This window comes from Arvicola amphibius, chromosome 5 (genome assembly GCF_903992535.2).
Source record: "Arvicola amphibius chromosome 5, mArvAmp1.2, whole genome shotgun sequence".
In the NCBI taxonomy this organism is placed as follows: Eukaryota; Metazoa; Chordata; class Mammalia; order Rodentia; family Cricetidae; genus Arvicola; species Arvicola amphibius.
In genome coordinates this window covers 138255507-138277422 of record NC_052051.1, presented here as the reverse complement: position 1 = coordinate 138277422, position 21916 = coordinate 138255507, and the positions used below count along the sequence as shown (strand labels likewise).

Here is a 21916-nt window from a genome sequence, read left to right as displayed (position 1 = left end):
GAGGTAGTGGAAAAACCTAAATTGATGACTATGCCAACACTGGTGTGTGAGTGTGTGTGTGTGTGTGAGTGTGTGAGTGTGTGTGTGTGTGTGAGAGAGAGAGAGAGAGAGAGAGAGAGAGAGAGAGAGAGAGAGCTTGTTTTGAGACAGAACTTCACTATGTTACTCTGGCAAATCCAGAATTCTTTAGATAGACCAGGCCTGCCTCTACTGGGATTCAAAACCTGGGCAATCACATTAAGGCCCAAACCACTTTTTTTTTTGAGAAAATCTAAATATTAGATAGAAACTTCAGAAAACTATTTTGTTTTTTGGATGCCAAGTTCTTGATGTCAGATATGCTTCCTGATATCCTTTGGAATTTACACAATTAGTCTGGATATTCTAAATAACCTCATAATAAGAATAATGACATCTCCACTTTCCCTCTTAGGAGGGTCAAGTGATTAGTCACAGAGTTGCTGTTCACACACACCCCGTTGTGTCATTTTATTCAGCCTATTTCACATGTGCAAGAGACAGACTACAGTGTCACCCACTTCTAATATCAGCACACGATAGCTTTGACTCTGGGAGGCACAGAATATTTTCAGGAATTGCCGGTCATTGTCATAGTGAGCTAACCTGCATGGGAGTTAGCGGACAGTTCATGAGTCTCCATCACTGATGGTTCTGGCCAAAGTTTAGACTTCTTTCCTTCATAGCCAAATGCAGGGCATACAGCTAATATAGCCACGGGGTGTCCTTTACCAAAAACCTGGGCCTGGACCACCCTGCCTCTGAACTTCAGTTCATGGAGTACTTGTAAAGCAAATATCAGCCACAGGGCAGGAGAAGAAGGGGGACAGGGTACAAGAAGTCTGGCCTACTTCAGCATTATCTAATAAAATACGCTGTTCTTCCAGGTGGCTCTAGCTAGTACTCAGGGAGGTCCTCCATCACCATCCCCGTTCCATATGACCCTAACCTTAAATGTCTAGTTCTTACTCCAAATTAGTATTTAAGACTTTTAAAAAGAGTTTATTATGAGTATTAGAAATGCAGTATTTCCTATTTTTTGAAAAAAATTCAAGCCTTTTTCTAATAGAAAAATTAGCATAAAAATCCATTCCCTTGGGACTAACTTGCAATAAGACCCCACTGAATTCCATCTTGATCCTGAGTCTATCACTTCCGGGACGCTTAGCTTGCTAAGAAGCACTATGCAAACAGTTCTCTACAGAGATATTCTAAAGTTTCTTTACATGACAGGTGTTAACGTGCAGGAAGCTGAAGTGCTGTGTACAGTTAAGAGTCCACACATAGCTAGGCACCCTGCCCTGCTTCTCAGCTCTAAAGCACTGCCCAATGTGACTTGTTTAACCTGGAGTGGATTCTTGGGCTGGGGAATGTTACAGAAAACCAACTGTTTTCACCCTTCCCACTGCTAGTGCTTTAGACACACAAACGGCACGGGTTAGAGGTTACAGTAGGCTGAGTGTGTACTGCCTTTGCAATTTCAACTGAATAACGGGAGAAATCAGAAGAAAAGAAAAATGTTAAAAATCGGGCAACACGTTTATGACAAAAAAATGATATATCTAAAAGGCCTGAGTACTCCTAACACGAAGCCATAGTGAGAAACTTAGCCGCAAGGTTGGATCCTACTCCCCTGATGGCTGCTGCCTCTCAAGAGACCCCTGCATACATTTTAAAGCAGAGCTTTGGCATTTTCATTTTAACTAACATCCTGTGTCACCAGTGAGCCATTTCAAAAGAGAGCAGGTTACTATGAACTTAGCAAAGAGTTTGCTTTTCTTTATAAGCAGTTGCGACCCTGTCCTCATTCACAGGGCCTTGAGATCCAAAAGCTCACTTTGTTTAGTGCACGCTACAGTTTTCAGTGCCGTCCCCACCTGTGCCCTGTGGTGTGTGTGTGTGTGAGTGTGTGTGCAAGCGCGCACGTATGCACTGGCACTCCCCAGTCCAGTTTCACATGGTTGCTCACCTTCTTCGAGATTATTCTAAGCTCATTTGCTCAGTTTCCCCTCACTACGTATAAAGTTGCAGCAGCGAGTAAGAGGCAGGGCATTCTTCATTCTCTGTGCAAAACCCGGAAGTCATGTGCCTTGGTTTTAGTGAGGAGAACGGGAAGGACGCAAGCAGACCTGAACTACAATCCAAAGCAGGATACGAGTCCATACAGTGCTCAACAGTAGTACAGCTGGGGCACCAGCACAGTGCTAGGCTACTGTTGGGTTTATGAGCAGATGAGGACAGCAATTAATTTAGCTAAGAAAGTGGGTAGACAATGAGAGGTAGAATGAAACCAAATAAGGAAGTAGTACGAGCAAAGACCTTAAGATCAGGGAGAAGGGCTGATTGCTGTAAGCAAAAACTAAGTCAATCAGTCTGGCTTGAGAGGAGGCCAGATCAGCCAGCAGGTTGAAGTAGAAAACCCTGGCATTAGCAAATTTTACTTCATAAGTATTATGAAATATTATTTAGATTACAAAGTGTAGCAACCATTATGGTATCAATATTTCTATTAATCCAGTACTTATAGATTTGCATTTAAAAACCATTATGGGAAGTTTCAAATTATATCAAGGTAAATAGCACAGAACTGAAGTATCAATCATGATTACTTTATTAATTACGATTAATCATAATTGCTTTATCTTGATCTACCTTCTTTCTCTTCCTGAACTGATTTGAAGTAAATCTTTTCCTTTGTGTGTGGTTTTTTGTTTGTTTGTTTGTTTTTGTTTTTATTTTTTGAGACAGGTTTTCTCTGTGTTGTCCTAGCTGTCCTGGAACTAGCTCTGTAGACCAGTCCGGCCTCAAACACACAGAGATCCGCCTGCATCTGCCCCTGAGTGCTGGGATTAAAGGTGTGCGCACCACCTCCTGACCTGAAGTAGGAAATCTGCTGTGAACTGACTTCAGGTGGTTGAGAGAGAAGGGCCCACAGTTAGTGAAAAGGCACCACACTACAGAGCTTCTGGAGACTCAGAGAAGCACAGGATTTCCACTGGACTCTGGTTCAAAGTGTCACTTCTGTCTAGGTGGCCCTGTGGCAGCCCCTGCTATTCCTCAGCCATATTCTCTATCAGAACTTTACTGTATCGCGATCTGCCAGCACAATCGTGTTGCTCTTGGGTGAGGAGAGGCACGATCGTCACATTGCCTGCCTCTTGGGGTCAAAGAGTTCATACAAAATTCTATGCTATTTTATGTCAGAAATTCTGTTTAGCATCCTGCTTAGATGGCCCAATGTTATTAAGAAACAAAATTAATGTAAGCACCAAGCAGCCACAGCTTAATAACGACACTGTTTACTTCCCATATGCAGAAGGACTTCAGTCTTACTGGGTCCTGTCAACTCATTTAGAGGACATTTATTACATACTTGAGTGTGAGAAGATTTTAGATTAAAATCAAATGCTGTTTAAGTATGAACACACTTGGCCATATAAGCAATGGAGTCTGTGTGAGCCAGCAGAGAGTTCAAGATTTAAATATTCTTGACCTTTACCAGGAAGAAAACAGTAACTACAGAAATTAAGGGAAGCGTGACTAGGTTTATCAAGAAAACAGTATTTTCTATGAGAGAAATAATATGGAATGACCAAATATTATAAGTCATTTAATAGTAAGTAGGTACCAGAGTCCCCAGTATTGGTTTGATAGTAATTTTTCCTTAAAATGATAGTACTTTGCCAGGAAAATTATTATTTTAACTTGTACCTAAACTCATAGTTTCCACATGTTTCAAATACCTGTTACATGATAGGGACTTCTAAAAACCTAATACTCATGCTGGACAATACTAAAACTTCAACAGGGAATTAAGACATCTAAAATGAATACTTTTAGATCTAACATGAATATCAAAAGATAAAGCCATAACACTATCGAATTATTTGTTTAAAGTCACACACTTTTGAGAAAAATTAACTTACAAGGATATATTTTTCTTTAGAAACAAGCTATCTACTAGTTACTAGCCATCTAGTTACTTGAGAGTAAACTCATTACATTAAAAATGAAATATCTAAAAACTTACTTCATCAGTCTAAAAAACTACATTTATGCAGCTGGATTCTTCTATGTCAGAAAGTAAAAGTACAGAACATTTTATCATCAAAAATTCTCAAAGTAGTTGTGTTTCAGAAGACTGCATTAGCTTGAATTCATGCTGAAACATTCAAAAGCTAGCCCCGGTATTTTCATTACTTCTTTTTAAATCACATGCATGTGTGCACACATACACACACACACGCCTGTGAAATATATCTTTTAAAATGTGGTCTCTTCCCTGACAGTCAGAACAAATATACAAGCAATAATTCAGGTTTTTAAATAACAAGCTAGAGTCAACATAGGGAATAATACAAATTTTTCCTCTAAAATCTTAATAAAACAGAATTTAGCAAATAGTTAGTAATCCCCCCCTTTATACTATTTTAACAGTAATTGTTACAAGTGGTAGGTTATAAAAAGCTTCCCAGTATAAAAATCCAGTTACTATTTCCTAGAGAACTTTCAAGAACATGCAAACATCATTAGCCTGAAAGCATGCATAATTCTGAGTTCATAAGAATGCCTAACTTTTGCCACTCATTAAATGGGCTTCTGGAAAACCCCATACTGGAAAATACAGTTGCCTTTTCTGAGACACACCTTCTAAGGAAGCTTAACCTTTAAAATATAGAGAAGTTATTAATTTTTCTTTAGATGTGTACTTGTAAGTTCTACTGTTACCATCTAAAAAATGAAAGAAGAGCTTGCGGATTTAAACTGTTAAGAGTTGAGCCAATAACTTTATAAAGCCAGCTATTGGGTGAGCAAGTAAGCAAGAAAATGTCAATTTCACCTCCACTCCGACGGTGTGCATGCATCAGTGGTATCAATGAGCAGCAATGTGGCATGTTTATCACGAGATAATCACACCCGGAGAGGCTTAGAAGCACTCAGCTGAACCTTGTGACTCACAACACACTTGGGGCATCATTATCTCACGATAACCATACTCCCTGTCAGGCCTTATTGCTTAATTAGGGGTTATGAAGGTGATAAGACTAAAAGAAACTGGATGAACAGTACCAGAGATGAATGATACCTTAATCAACCTAAAGCTAGGGCTGAAGGAAGCACGCCGAACATATGCAGTGTGTTCCATGGTGTTTGCAGAAATATCGGTTAATAATGAATGAGGAGAAACCCTATCTGCATTCACGGATTATTTGAACTGCATTTTCCAGGAGACATGGTTTCATGATCAATAATTTGAATTTTGTTTTCACACAATATGTAAAAACATCCCCAAAATTAGTGGTAACGGAATTTAACTGTGACTCGTGACATCCAGGCTATACATGACCAAACATGAGATTTAGGTATTAAGTCTGCAAGGGATCTGATCAGTAACAGCCATGCCGTGTAAAATTTGAACAAATTAATCTGGAACCAAATTTTAAAATAATGTGATCAAAAATAATCAAATAGGAAAGGAAGGAAAAATTGTAGTACTAAAAGTCTCTAATAGTCCATTCACAAATATTTAACTTTTATTCTTTTGTTCTATTTTTATAAACAACTGCCATATTTGCAGGAAGAACACGGCTCCAGATACAGTGTGCTTGGAGCTGCTTTTCAATTCACTGTGAAACATCAATTATCTTTATCAAATAACAGCATCTCATCTCAGTCCATTATCAAGATGGAGTCTTATTTCAGCTGGACCACAGCCCTCTCTGTATATCAGGGCTGGCCACAGTGGCAGAGCATGAGTGAAAGGCTGTGAAATAATCAATAATAATCATCAAATTGTGGTTGAAAGGTTGTGAGGATGGAAGTTTTTGATGAAACCTCACTTTTTTTTTATTTTGGTGCAGATGATAAGGCTTAACCTTTGCAATACCTGATACCTAAGACTGTTAGAGAAAGTCTCCTGTACACTAAAATGTAGTTCTGAATGCCCAAGACAAAGGGGCATCCTTAGATTTAAGTGGAACATAAACCTTACACTACCAAAACCATCAGCATGAAGAACTCCAAGTATCTCTAAATGAGGTTACTGTAAACCAGATGCTCTGTTCATATACAGTGCCCAGACCCTGACTGGCTGTGAGTGCTGGGTCCATGCAGGTGAAAGTCAGCAACAGCCAGACGAGTTTTCAGGACAATGAGTGAAATCGCTTTTATCAGAAGTCATGGCACCTAGAATTGAAAAGACCTCTTCTTGAGGCAAGAGCCTCATTATTGGTGAAACTGTGCTGTGTGTCAGTACCACATTCAATAAATACATGAATAAAATGTTTTAAAAAGGATTTTAATGATTATAATAAAAACATTGGAGAGACTGAATTTAAAAGGGTGGAAGAAATATGCTAGTTTGAGAGAAGGAGTTGCAAAGCTTTTTCTCTGATGCCTTTGGTTTTTGTGTTTTGGTTTTTTGAAACAGGGTCTTCCTCATATAACGCAGACTGGCCTTGAACTCTCTGTAGCCTATGCTGGCCTCAAACCCATGGCCCACCTGCTTCAAGTGACCATGCCCGGGTTCCTGAACAAACCTGAAGAGGCAGCACGTGGAGACTGCACTATATCACGCCAGCCCCTACCACAACACTTGCTAAAAGCTTCCAGTGGTGAGTCCTTAGTTTAAAATGGATTGATATTTTTAAAAGCAGTTATTTACAAAAGTATGTTATCTCTCAAACCTAAAACCAATCCTTTCAAATCTGGCAAAACAGGAAGATGTGAACAGTAAATCTATAAACCAATAAAAAGAAATTGTTATTTTAAAATGTGAAAAATTATTTGTGATTTGATAATATGAAGCTTAAAGGCCAAGATCCTTTTCCTGTCTATCCTTTTAATGGTGAAGCTCACAGATACTTTACAAAGTAAATTATGTAATGGACAGAAATGAGCTTCATTATAGTTCTTGGAGGCTTGTTCGAGTATTTTTCATTATCTCTGACTAACGGAAACACTCAAATTAACTTCAGCAAAAAGTAATCATGATATTAATAACCTCACCTGTAATTCTCTTTCTCTGAATTTTCCACAAAAATATCTGGTTGAAAACTAGAATATTCTCTCTCTTTGTTGCTATATTATCTTGTATACAAAAATATTAGAAGTCAGTCTAGGAAACACCTGTTATTCTCTTTTCTAGGAGAATAAATAAATTCCAGGTCTCTAAGATTTAAAAAAAAAACAGGATAAAACACATGTGACACAGAGGAATTGTTAATGGTGATTCTGGATTGGGAAACATGTAGGTAGTAGCAACATCTAAAATATTCTGATATTAATACAAGATAGAAAACCCTAATATTGACAGAAAGATCTATGCTTAAAGAAAAGCATTTAAATATATCTTCTAGTGAAAGTAAATCTTTCAAAATAGCTAAGAAAGACTTTACTCAAAATGCTAACATACCTAGGATATCCAGACAAGGATAACCTTAAAATATGTACAATCCTAAATTGTACACTTCTAGAAATCATATTGTCTACTGTAATAAGCAAATTTGGTAGTAAATCATAGAACATTCATTGCATGTATTAGAAAACTCAATGTGTCAAACTTAATTAATGCAAGATATCCCTGGTTAATGAGCCTATTGTTTCAGAATTAATTTTGTGTATGTCATTTCAAATTTCATTTTAACAACAGATACAAAACCAGCACTGACTTCTTAATGTACATCAGAATGTACACTGTGTGTATGCTCTTGCAACAGAGGGGGCTACTAAAAGTACACATCACAGAGCCCTAAAATTGCTACCCTTTATCCCACATATAATAAATGTTCTCCAGAAACGTTGTGGTGTTCGAAGGCTGAATCCATTGACTCCCAGAGCTGAGAAGCAATAAGATAGTATGTTTTATTATGAGTGTCATGGAGACGGTGTGAAAAATCAAGAGCCACAGGCAGTCAGCGGCAATGGGTCAATACAGCTCCCAGAGACACTGTGTAGATAATCAACAACAAGGCCTGAGGTTCTCTGCACTGCACACAGCTGAAGGGCAAATCGATAGAGCCAGGGGAAGGCCACTGCCCTGCTCTACTTCCCATAATACACCGTGGCGACTTGAGGAAAACACTCCCAAATGAAAATAAAGCCAATGCTGTACGGTAACTAACAACCCACTAGCCTCTTAATTCAGTCATACATTGTTCATCTCAGCTTCCCAAAAATCCAAACAGATTTCAATATACAGTATGCCTAAAAAAATGACACCAAAACACAGGAAAACAAAAAAGATGCTTTCCTAATGGGAGCAGGACAGAATTAGGAAAACATAAGCAGGGCAAATGCAGTCTCATGGAACAGTGCAGTGGGTCATCCTAAGACTAAAATCAAGCAAAATATTTGGGAATACAAGAAATCTATTTGGAGATTGTTCTATCTTGGCTTTGGGGTCTACTATTGATAATATCCAGGCCGTGCCACGCTCACTGCAGAAGGACACAACAGCAGAAGCATGACAAATTTTAGAAACTGTAAATTACATTTGAATCACGTTCTAAAAAAAAATAAAGCAGAGTTCCATTGTAATGTAGTCCCAGTACTGGTTCAGGGAGCAACGTTTTGACAACAGTGTTTGTATCTGACACCTCGTTAAATATACGGTGCTAATATTTCATGCATTTCAGTAAAAATGTCTGGGTAGAAATATGTTGATTTATGATTTCTCAAGAAAAGGGTGATCTGTCACATCCATCATGAGGAGTTAATCACTAGGAGTTATTTCTAAGTTCCTATGCAGACCAGCTTCCTCGAAACAAGAAAAAAAATGTGCTGAAGGAAAACAGAACCTGGGAAATATTTTAAGACTTCTATTTGTTATTCAAATTAAAAATTTTTTTAACTCATGATTCCATGAAGTATTCAAGCCCCGAGTAACTCCAAATGTTTCTCCAAAACAATGTTCCAGGGTTCTGTACAATATGTGCCTATTGTGCCAAAATCAACAGTATCTTAAACAAAGAAAACTGCCATGTGTAGAATGGCATGCGAATGAATGTGGAAAGCAGAGCAGAAATCTCCTCCAGCATTTTAAAAGCATGGCATCTTATTTGCCCAGCCCTGTAGCAAGAAAATTCCTTGTCTGCCTCTCTGTCTCTGCTTTCTGTTTGCTGACTGTTACTTTCAGGTAGTGAGGTAATGACTATCTGCCATTTAGTGAGATGTCGAAATGCTTCCATGAAAATACTCCAAACTTGTGTTTTGCAACTATGAAGATCATGAATTAAAAAAAAAAACCTTACTTGTTGATGTTTATTATATTTTAGTGTCTCAGAGGATGATAGAGCTTTCTCTGTAGGCTCAATTATTGGAATCTGATGTGTATAAAGTAAATTTTAGACTTTAGGTCATGGTGAGAGTACATATAAATCATCTACTCTGAGCTGTTCTTGGTGTAATAAAGTTAAAAGCAGGTTTCCATTTTTGAAAAGTTATATTACATTATCTAGTTTCTATGACAACAAAATTGCAGTATAATATCAAACTACAGAAAAATCATGGCTTTTTTTTAAAAAGGTAAGTTGACCTCTAAAAGTAGTTTAAAGCTTTAAAATATTTACTTATGTAGAACTAATGTAAAAAGTAATCAGGGAAATGCAGGAGCAACTTCATTATCCCCTCCGACAGTTCAGACTTAGATAGGTCTAACGGCATGAAGAGATACCCTAGTCTAGTGCTAGGTTCTCTCCCTGTTCCCCCACACTGCCTGCTAGTCGAGACTTTGTGTTGAACTATTTAGTTGCCGACTGTGCATCAGCTCTCCTTGTAATCAGCTTGCCTCAATCCTGCAACAGAGGCATGTATGATCAGACAGCGGTTGGATCTGCATGCTCCTCTCTCATTGGCTGAGGAAGGTGTTCTGCAATGACACACTCCAAGACACACATGGATTTCAGATGTTTGCTTCCAAAGCCAGGAACATTTTGCACGGAGCACCCAAGAGAGCCCTGGACACTGTGGCATCATGGCAGCATCAATTCTTCGTGTAACCCAAATTAAGAATAACTGGCAATTCATTTCTATGCATATTATGTTAGCAGATAAAAAGTCCTGGGTTCCAATTGTGCTTGGTGGGATATTTTAAAGTTCCATAACCACTTGATCAATTCAGGTGATTTAAAATCAGTGCCAAAGCCAGACAAGGGCTGCTGTAAACAGCTATCTATTTGCTTTAGGGAAATGGTGGGAAGCCGGAGAATAGCTCTTCCTGAGTTGAGATGCAGAACCATGAAAACCATTCTAGTCTGTGAGGTTACTTGCGTAGAAATTCACAAAGTGAACAGAATACTAGCTTGCTTACACATGGGGTGAGGATGGAGTGGGATTTAAAAATCAAGCACAAGTGCAACTGCCTAATAAACCAGAATGTGCTTGTGAGCAAGTAAACAGTACTGCATCTTTGGCAACAAAATGTACGTGCCTTAACCATATACTGGTAGAGTTACTTAAAATTTCGTTAAGGAATACTAACAAGTGGAGGGCTCTGGAGAATCACCAAATAACACATGACTTTAATGACTCATAAATCAGGTAGGGGTTTCTGGCCCAGACTTGGGCTGCTCTGTGTCTTCCTGTCTCAAAGGCCCCATCATTACTCTCAGTAGTGCAGACCTTAAAGCCTGTGGCTCTTTGGGTTGGTTGGCACTGAATGATTATCACAGTGGTTTACAGCAACAGTGTCAGCACACATCAGTATATAAACAATGTGTTGGAGCTCAGGGCAAATGCAAAAGATACACCCTTTTTCATGAAGAGAAGGCGACAGTGTTCTATGTTCATGTGTCATGCTCTAAGTACACAAACATGCTATGAGGTCTTCATTTTGACATCTGGCCCTGAAATGTCTTCTGTGCTCCAGAGTCATGCAAGCAACTATATATAAGTCACCTGTTTAAGACATATCAGGGCTACTATCAAAATATAACCATTGGTATTGCCACTCCTTACGTCACAGATCTGCTCTTCCAGTGTCTCCCATCCAGTCACTTGCTCATGCCCAAACCTGAAATGTTCTCAAGGCCTTTCTCTTAAGTACTGTGTCTCAAGTTCAGCCCATTTTACCCTTAGACATTATTTAGGCCGGTCTATTTCTCTCTAGTCTGCACTTACTAATCTAGGCTGCCACTCTCTCTGGACTTAGGAAATAGCGTATGACTCTTTCTTTCCACTTTGTCCTCACATTCCCATAACAGAAGCCAAAAGGACCTTTTACAAAAGGTAATTTAGGTGATCACATTTGTTTGAAACATGGTTAAAACAATGGTCCCTCATCGCTTTAAGAATGATACAAAAATTCTTCATCTTCACCTGCAAGGCCCTGTCCAGATGGCTCTGGACCATCTTCTAGACAGGCAATTCAGACCCCTCCCCTTTCCAATTAACTTCTTCAATGATTTAACCTCTTCCTAACTCAAGGCTTTTGAATGTGCTCCTCTTCATACTTCTGTAACTCTTACTAACTTCATGTAACTTAATGGAGCTTTGAGTTAAAGGCTATTTCTTCAGGAAGGTCTGATGTCATCCTCTCTGACCCCTTGTTCATAGTTCTCTAGTAGCAATACCACAACTGCTGGAATGATAATGAGTGTCTGCCAGAGTCTTACATATGGGAACAATAGCAGCCTAGGGGAGGCCATTACAAGATGCCTTTTCATACAGAAGTGGCTGAGTGAGGAGGTGGGAGGCTCAGAAACTTGTAACAGTCTCCAGTTCTGTAATGGAATGACCAGGAAACAAGCCCGAAGCCTCTCCACTTCTCATAAGGATCTCAAACCTGAAAAGTGCTCTCTGTAGAGACAAGTCCCCTCTAGTCCTCTGTCACGACGGCTTGGTAGAGAAGCCTCAACAGAGAGCTGTAAATGCTAGCAGGGCAGAGCCCTGGCTGTTGGCTGTGGAGGGCCTCAGGTTGGTGATTCTCTTGCAAAATCTTGGTGCATAGTATCTTTTACAAGATTAAGGATATGCTAAGAAACTAACTGCTTACATCCTGGCAGTGTCATTGGCTTCAGAACTTCAATGAGCACAGCAGCCAAAACTACTCTATCCTAGTTCTCTCTCTGGAGAAAGCACAAGTTGTTTCTTTCCATGCATCTAGCACTAGTACAGTGGTAAACAGTTTGAATGGATACTTCAGCAAGGAAAAAGATCCCGCCAAATAGGAGAGACAAACAGAGCCTCGATTCTACACTTTATCTGTATTCTGCAAAAAGTCCCAATTAGAGGCAGAACTACAACAGGCTAACCAGATGGATATGACTCTTCAGTATGTTTTCTATTAGTGAGGTTCAGAAAGAACTGAAAAAGCATCAGCAGGGAAACTGGTAAGAAAAGAAAGCTAGGAGTTTCCCAGCACTCCTGGCTTCAAGCTCTGGTGAGCAAGTAAGTACAATGGAATGGGAATATACTTAAGTGCAAAAGGAAAGCCTAGAGATGGTAGAGCCAGATGAGCTTGGGCAGGGAGAGAAATATCTGGACAGAAAGGAGTAACCAATACCTTAATTATAACCTAAAATTTCAAGATGTTTAGGTAACATTTTAAAGACTTAATCAGGGTATGTAGCCCATGATTTCAAATGTTATTTACCTTTGTGAGTAATTTTTTTTTCTTAAGGGAGCACTGGGCTCCATGTAAACCTTCCATGTTGTTGCTACATTAATTTTTCAATGATAATAAAACATACCTCAAATTCCAGTCATTCCTAAACTCCATTTTAGTCTGTATGATTCCAGCTAGAAGTCATTTTTTGCAATTCCTGAAATTACTTGATTTCATAGACCCTGAGGACCGAAATATGAGCTCAATAACTCACATGCTAGTTCACCAACACCATATCCTACTTTTTATTCAGTATAAACAGAGTTTCTACCCTCAAGTCTGCCACAGATTTACCTAGAGGTGTTCTACAAGATGTAGATGCCTTGCATCTCTGCCTTGTGGGTTCTGAATTGGGTTTGGAAAGAACAATGCTGAATCTCAATGTTTAGAGAATTAATGGGAAATGAACTTTTAGATGGCCAGACACACTGTGCTAATCACATATACATCCCTATATAAAGGAGACATTGGCTTTCTTTTATAGCATGATTATTTTCTCTTGAATGGTCTTTGTAATTTTTAAAAGTACTTTCACACATTTGTGCGATGCACCTGAATTTTCTGGCCCCATTTTATTTATTTATTTTTGTAAAAATAAGGATGTTGGATGAAATGATTTCATTCTCTAGAAAGATTGTTTTGTTCTTGACATACAGTTGGCACTCAGGATACGCTGAATGACTGTGTTGCATACCCGATTACTGCACAAAAGCAGCCTCAGTTAGTGTTGCAACTCTTCAAACAGGATTTTAGATCTAGTAACTTCAGGCTCAGAAAATTAAGTATCAAGTTAATGAGTGGGCTTAAGAGTGAATTTCCTGAGTCCTCCTTGGTGTTAAAATGCGGGATTAGATAGCAAAGGACATGCTTGTATTTCACATTCATCACACTCCCAAAGAATGACAAACTGCTGTCTATGCATAATGGCATATAAACTGCTACCTTTTTTAACCTCCAACTACTGAAGAGGCAGTAATTCCAGAAGCTTGATATACGTTTCTATAAGCAGTATATCTGTGTGAGTTATAGCCATGTCCTGGTAGATTTAGTGCTGCAAGTTTTAATTCATCTCTGACAAGACATTTACATAAATTTCAGCAACATAGTAACAGTGCCATATGCTGGGTGTTCACCCACGGAACTGCAAGTGGCTTGTGGAAGCTGGTCCCCTCACTCCAAAGGACCACGTTCAATAAACATGAGGAAGGAGCATCTGGTTTGCTGTCATGACCATTCCACTGAGGGGTCTTTGCTTCTCTCATTCTTTGGAGTAGATGATGCTTAGACTACCTTGCTCTGAATAGTAAGTATTCTAGATTAGGACAGATGCCTCACAGGACAGCAGAAATAAGCTTCAAAGTGTGGCTGCGCAGCTGGGTGGAGGGAGAGGCGACTGAAGGCTCACAGGGCAGGCCTGAGCCTTTTCACCAGTCATTGGCCAGGACTCTGAATGGGTAACTAAAGGGGCCCTCAGTGCATTCTTTCTGTGTGCCTGCGGGGAAACTTCTGCTATGTTTATTATTAATGTCTATTAATCTTAAGATGTTTCCTATGGACATGTTCTTTGGTTTAATGACTGCCTAAACAAGAGTCAAGCAAGGAAGCTACCAATAGACACACCAAAGTGGACCAGGGAAAGTCCATAAGGTCTCAACCCAACACAAAGAACTATGGGCAACTAAGGAATACTGAGAATGAAATAGTCTTCCTTAGGGAAGAGCACACCAATTGGTCAGCTGTGAAAACATACACACACAAGCAACATTATACAGAAGACTGGGCTATATTTTAGTAACACACACACATGCACACATATATGCATGCACATATGCATACATGCACATTGTTGATCCTGAAGTGCACATCATGATCCCACCCTCCTGCCATCAGCCTTCTTCCCCTCCTCCTCTAGCATGCTCAGACACTCCTACATCTTTCTTCTAGGCATTCCAAAATCCTGACAGCTTCTTCAGTACATCATAAGCTAAATGATGCTTCTAAGCTTCTGCTGATATTTCATTGTCTGTCTGCAATGAATGTCCTTCCCCTCAGAAAGCCATATGATGAACACCTCCTCATGGATCAGTTCAAACCATACGACCTTCAGAAGTTTCTTCCTGCTCTTGTCCCTTCGCTGGGTCTGCCCTCGCGACCTATGAGGTTCACTGCAGCACAGGTGCCTGTAATCATAGCACTTGGAAGGCTGGGGCAGAAGGACTTCTGTTAGTTCAAGGCCATTCTAATCTACATAATGAGCTCCTGATCAGCCTGGGTCATATAGTTAGACAAATACCAAAAAACAAAAACAAAAAACAAAAAGTCAAACACAAAAACCCCCAAAACTTAAGAAAAAGGCTTTTGTCCACTCAATGCTTTTTCAAGGAATTTGAAAAGTTTTTTTTTTTTTTTTTTTTTTTTTTTTTTTTTTTTTTTTTTTTGCAAGGTACTGCTAAGGATTTAATTTTCTCTATTGGTGAAAAGTTATTGGTTCACTAACATTCCGAGCCTGATGCTGATATGAGAAGTAGGGTAAGAAAAACAATCGCCCTATATAGTCACTTAGAAATATTATGTTAGGATATTGAAAGTTTCAGAACAGAGTCTAAAATCCAGCCCTGTTTGGGGGATCTGTTTCTTTTCTTAGAGGTTCTTCTCTAAATAGTATTTCAGGTTCGAACAGGAAGCCTACTAGGTAATTCTTCAAGGGTGTCAGGCAGCCATTGTGTTCTCCGGCCATTCATCTCATTATCGCCCTGATGCTATATTGCTGGCTGTAGCTCTGGAATGTCATAGGAAGCATCTGCCATAAAAGCAGCTCTGAGAGAGCAAGGAGGAAATATCTAAAATGTCAACTATACGCATTAAAGAATCATCAATCTCACCACCCCTTAAGGTCCATTGCTCCTCCTAACCAGAAGTCAAACTGTTGTTATCCTCATGGACAATTTAGTGTCTTCCGAACGTTTGTCCTTGTTGGTGTGCCAGCCAGCCTGTCTGTTCAGACTTGAGTATTAGCTTCCTTTTGATATCTACTACTTCAGAGTGCTTGCAATAATTAAGTGTATTTTAGAAAACTCATAAGGGCTTATTTTCATAAAACACTTTAAATCCCACACCGAAAACACACAGCAAGCTCACCAAATCCCCCATTCTTATAAATACCATTTTAGTTCATGAAAAACATCAGTAGTCAGCTATCTTCTTAGAACGTAGCTAACATTATACAACTCATTAACAAAACTATGCCGAATGAGCATTTAATAAGTCACAGGTAAGATGTATCTCCCCTTGTGCACTGGGATCACACTTGTCACACGTTCAACTTCTAGTGTAATGCCCCAGTCACTACTGCTATAACATGGGCTACTTCCGTGTGTGCAGGAGAGCATAGGGGAGATTTTTGATAAGCAGGCCTTCTCTATGTATCCTAAACTTCTGGGCTTGTAAATGTCACATCTCCTGCAGGGAATACAGTCTCTGCCACTCCCCCTCCTTTGCCTGAGTCCTCACTGTTCAGGGCTCTCTGTTCAGACATCCTCCCTCAAAGGAAGTCTTTCCTGTGCAGGTCTCCTAAGATTCCTGCGTAAATTTAGGTGACTGTTCCTCCATGCTCTGTGGGCCCCCTCCTTCAAAGGCTCATCACAATGCTTTAGACACCAGTTGTTCCTTGATGGACAGACTCATTTACTTTGTGATTTCTTGCATGTAATATGCTGTCTAGCACAGTGGTAAACTATTTTTTTAAAAAATAAAGCAAATAATAAATTATAAACTGATGAATAAATAGTCTATTATCTAAGATGACAAACACTGGAAGCAAAACAGGCCAATTGTGGAGCCAGGGATGGTTCAATGAACAAAAATGCTACCGCACAAGTTGGATGACTCTGAGTTTGATCCCCAGAACCCTCATAGCCAGATGCAGTGGTGGGCCTCAGTAATCTCAACACTCCTATAGTGACATAGGAGGTAGAGAGAGGAGAAAGGACTAGAATCTCAACAGTCAGCTAATGTGTGGCATAGTAGCAGAAACAGTAAGAGATGTTTCAAAACCTTCTAGAAGAGACAACTCCTGAAAACAATGGTTTCTGGCTTCTGTGTGGTTCTCTCTCGGTCTCCATCATTCATTGCATCAAACAAATTAAGAGAAAATCAGGTCAAGTGTGAAGTTTCATTTTTAATGAGAATTTATGTGTTCAGAAGTCATGCTGTAATTCACAAAAAAAAATTTGTTGAATTTGGGGGTCAGGTCCAGTCACCAGTTCTTAATATGCCAATAAAAAGAGCCAAGTTAATAGTGGAAACCAGAGAAAGGAGATTTATTCAAAGTAGCCACATTGAGAAGAGGTAAAAGGAGACCCAAAGAACCCCTCAAGCCTATCAGAGGTTCTGAAGTGAGATCAGAGTTCAGACGGCCAAGTGTAAGCACATCTAAGTAATCCTGGTCAAGGTGTGGTCCCAACCACCACTGAGTCATTTCCTGGGTTTCCATCTCATCCTGTAAGACTGTCTGACAGGTTGTTAGAGCTGCCTGAAGGTCTCTTTGCAGGAGAGAAGTTCCCCTTTCCATCTCCAAGTATGGGATTCCTGGGGGGAATTCTCATTTCTTTGGGGTTCATAGTTTCCAAAGTCTGATAGTCAGTTTGAGAGACACGGGATGGAACATGCTCACTTCCTTTACTGAGGAAGGCATGGAGAAAGCACTGCTCATATACATGTGTGGGAAAACAGCTTCAAATGTTCTGGTAACCAAATGCATACATTTTACAAATTAGTAATGTATACCCAGGAACAGTTACTAAAGATAATAAAATATGCATAAAAGTTACGAAGATGAAGATTTTTAGGGCTGTGAAACCCCTCTGTATGTCACAATCGTGGTAGAAATAGCCTAGGTGCATTTGTTCAAATCTGTCAATACAGAGCAGCAGGAGATGACTCCAATGTAAACTAGTGATTATAAAAAAGTCAAGCATAGGTTTATCAATTATAATTGTTGGGACTTAGAAAAGATGTCCCGCCCATATGCTACTTTGGATGTAGATCAAAAATTTCAGAGAAGGTTTTCCTAATAGTTCCTTCATCTACCCAAACAACAGGTCCATCAGCAAACACATGGCCTTCAAAGTCTGTAGTTTCAAGGAAGACCCAACCTATGTCACCAAAGGAACAGTGAGCACCAATACTACACCCACAGTCCAGAGGAGTATTGCCCTGACTGTTGTCTGTGCTACAGATCATTTTCCATCCCCAATCAGTTACTCCCATTCAGCCTCCTACTTCTTTCTCTATTATGAAGATAAAGCAGCCCCAGTCATCTGGGCTGTCTGCAAGTTTTATGTTTTATATGATTTTCATATGTGTGCTCATGGTAATAAGTGGGCAAGTGTTGTCTCTTGCATCTACTGCCAATTTGTTTCAGAAGCTGCAACCACAAAACCCGTAAGGAAGGTCTGGTCTTCCCTACAGAGGACCACTATGGTGGAAGAGATGGCTAGGATGGAGCCGTGCACTGCGCGAGAGCAGTGGATACATAGCAAACATCTCTAGCTTTCATTTCATTTTGCCGCAAACCTAAAACTGTTTGAAAAAGTCTACTACTGGCAGTGTAGTTTCACAGTCTACTCTGCACTACACTGACTTCTCTAGCAAACAAAAGGAAACAAATGCTCAACAACTGAATTAGCGCTATGAAGTCTGGCATACTACAAACACTAACAAGGACTGCAGTGAGTAAGTAAGGCGGGCAGAGATGGGCAAGGAGCCTGGCAACTGCGTGACTTACGGATGAGTACAGGGTTAGAAGGACCAATGAATTCTAATAGAACAGTTCTGAAGGGAGAGATAGCCCCATCAGCTCAGTGTGGCCGTCCTCAGCGTTCTTACTAGTCAGAAGTGCTTTACTGATGAGTGAGTGGCACATGAGGTGACCTCCCTGAGTTAAGCTGCTTTGAACAATCTCAGAAAATAAAGCAAAGGCACATTTCCTAAAATCCAACTGTGATTATGACCACTCACCCAACAGATACTTTGAAAGACTCCTACGCAATTCGGGAGAGGACCAGGACATGGTAGAAAAAGATGGAGCTACTAAATGAGACAAAGCTCAGGAGAGGGATGATATGTGTGATGACCAAAACAGGAAAGCTGAAAAGCTCAAAGAACAAACCTGAGGGTGTAGTTTATGCTGCTAGAAGAGAAGACACCAGGTCCCCAGGTCTGCAGAGAAAAAGTTACTGCATGTAGCTGGGATCATCACATTATGCCAGAAACAGGAAAAGGTCAACTGGAAGGGGTGTTGTTAGGAAGCAAGAGCTAAAGGTATCCTGAGGAAGTTACCAGACCAAGCCTTAGGCTGGGGCCTGGCTGTGGACCTGATCTGTCTCAGGGGATCCTCCAGCAGCAATAATGTGCAAATTCTCAATTCTGAAGAAGCTTGCAGGATACTGCTACTTCTCCTTTCCTCCCTCCCCTCTACCTTTAACCCTGTACATGTTTGTGCTTCTTCAAACTTGCTCTTTAGAACAGACTCCAATTTTAGTAACAGATTCCAATTCTAGTAACATACTCCAATTTTCAAACTGTGGTGACCTAAGCCGGGATGGGTGGAGTGGGACAGGAAACGTTCAGAGCTTACTACGTTAAAAAGAAGTGAGAAACAGCTGGGTGTCTTTAATCCCAGCACTCGGGAGGCAGAGGCAGGCGGATCTCTGTGAGTTCAAGGCCAACCTGGGCTACAAAAGCTAGTTCCAGGAAGACTCCAAAGCTACAGAGAAACCCTGTCTCAAAAAACCAAAAAAGTGAGAAGCTCTACTATACTTTGCATACCTGAGCTAACTATAGAACAATTCAACAGACACTTTAAAATATTACAAGTTTTTGAATGTTTTCATTATAAAGAAATGATCAACTTTTGAAAACCCAGAAATATTTGATCTGATTTAAATATTGTACAATGTATATATGAACCAAAACATGACATGGTATCCCACTGGTATATAAAGTTATATTTTTTAGGTATGTTCAAAACTAAATTAGATTGAAAACCGGCATGGTGTCACGTGTCTTCAATGCCAGCAATAGAAGCAGAGGCAAGTGGATCTCAGTGAGCCTGAGGCTAGCCCGGCCTAAACAGTGAGTTCCAGGCCAGCCAGAGATACTTAGTGAGATCTGTTTCCAATAAATAAACACACAAACAAAACAAAATAAGAAAGTTCTTAGAAGATATCCTGGGGACGGGCATATGGCTCAAGGGGCAAAGGCCCTTGCTGCCAAGCCTGAGAGCCTATGTTTGACCCTCAGAACTCACACTGTGAGGAGAGAATTGACTCCCTCAGATTGTCTCTGATCTCAACACATGTGCTGTGCCCTCTGCTCCCACACAAGGCAAATAAAGGGTTTTTTTCGTTTGTTTGTTTTAAAAGACATTTTGGAAATGCTGTTTGAAGAATCCTTTTTGAAAGAATCATATAAAAACACAAAACTTAATCTTTAAACATGCTTCAGAGTGTTTTCATTGTCTTCAATGAGAGCCAAGAGGGAAGCAGTACGGTATCAGCGGAGACTGAAGAGGAAACACCTACTAGAGTGCTCAGCAATTAGGCACTGGTGAATGCTCTGTGCACAATGGCCACTCTCAGAGGCATCCACAGAGAAATGCATTTTGCATTCAAACAGCATCCTTTACACTTGTCTGAAACCTGACACTTTTACCTCTAGCACTTGCTATCCTGTCTCTTCCTGATTACTTCATGGCAGGTTAGCAAGGAGACTTTGAGGGGGGCATTAGATTAGCAGTTTATTACACGGAAGAGAAATCCGACACTGTTAGACACTCCTACAGTTTTCTTCTATTCCCTCTGCACAGCGTGAAACCAGCAATACTAAATGTTATACTGAAACAGGGAAAGGTACGACATGGCGCTTTCTCAATGAGCATCAAGCACCCTGGTAAACGAGGACCTTGGTAGAATTTAGCCCTAGCTTTGCTGTCAGCCAATGGTATGACTCTGGAATAGGGTGATTGAAGGCACTGAGCTTCAATTTCCTTCATGCCCAAATGGGGACGTACCTGCTCCTTCTCTCCACTAGATATATCCGGAAAATCAGGTAAACAAGATCAAAGCCAAGAAAAAATTTTCATGAACAATAAAATGTTATAAAGTCATAAAATGTAGTATGAAAGTCAGGGAAATGACACATTATTATTGAAAACTGAGTATCCATTTTGCAGAGTTGTATTAAATGTTATTGTGGTTGTATGAACCCTGACTAGATTACTGTCTCAGAATTGTTAAGTATCTCATTTTTCTTACACAGAAAATTAATTTTTGCTCAGTCATCACATCCTTACATGTTAGCATCAAAGTTTTTTTCAGGAAACATGTCAGAAGTAGGAAAGCCAGACAACACTGGACAAAGAAGAGATATATTGTAAAATCAATCATGAGAAGTATCTTCTCATTCCAGGCTCCACTGTGAACCCATCATGGCAGCCTCAAATCCTGGGGACTCAAGACAGTGGGGCTCTATATTCTTTGAGTCCTTCATTAAACTATTGATCTCTTACACATTATCCATAATGCTCCAGCAGCTCAGTCAATCACCTGGTGAAGTGCTGGTCTCTCGCTCCCTTCAATAACTTCAGGAAGAGGAAGTCACAATGATTTATTTACCTGACATTTTCCAGTCCGGATGTCATACAGGGCCACTGAGCCATGGCGTGCTCCAACGGCAATTCTGTGACTCCGTTCATAATAGCTGACCATGTAGAACCTAAATTGAACATTTTCACAACAACAACAAAGACAAAAAGCCAGGTGAGATTGCCTGCATATGGAAGACAAAAACCAATACACTCAAAGATTAATACATATGCATGTATATGTATATAAAAGCCTTAATCTCTTTATATCGTTATTATTTCTAAATAAATGTCTGTAATCAACATATGGAGATTTTATAAATATGTTTCTCTTTAGTACTAAGTACTTTTGAAAAATCAAGTAAGATGGAACCGACAGAGACCAGCAGCCTGCTGATGAATTGTCAGCCAGCTCTAGTGGCTCACTCTATAAATCCAGCACTTGGAAGGCTGAGGCAAGAGGGCTGAGGTGAGTTTGGGTTGGTGTAGGCTACAGTGTAAATTCCAGGCCAGCCAACAAGGACTACAGAGTAAGACCATGTATTTAAAAATTATTTTTGACAACAAATAATTTTATAATCATAAATACACTTGGTAAAAATTATTTTTGATAGCAAACATTTATAATCATAGTACACTTGAGAGTTTGA

At 39.8% G+C, this 21916-nt stretch overlaps 1 protein-coding gene across 1 annotated transcript in view; it reads right to left on the bottom strand.

Moving 5' to 3' along the window:
* Positions 1 to 21916, bottom strand: part of Wdr7 (WD repeat domain 7) — a 279897-nt gene that overhangs the window by 25905 nt on the left and 232076 nt on the right. Inside the window, exon 25 of the mRNA XM_038330658.2 lies at positions 21298 to 21397. Coding sequence (XP_038186586.1) covers positions 21298 to 21397 — 100 coding nt within the window. The remainder of the gene's footprint in view (positions 1 to 21297; positions 21398 to 21916) is intronic.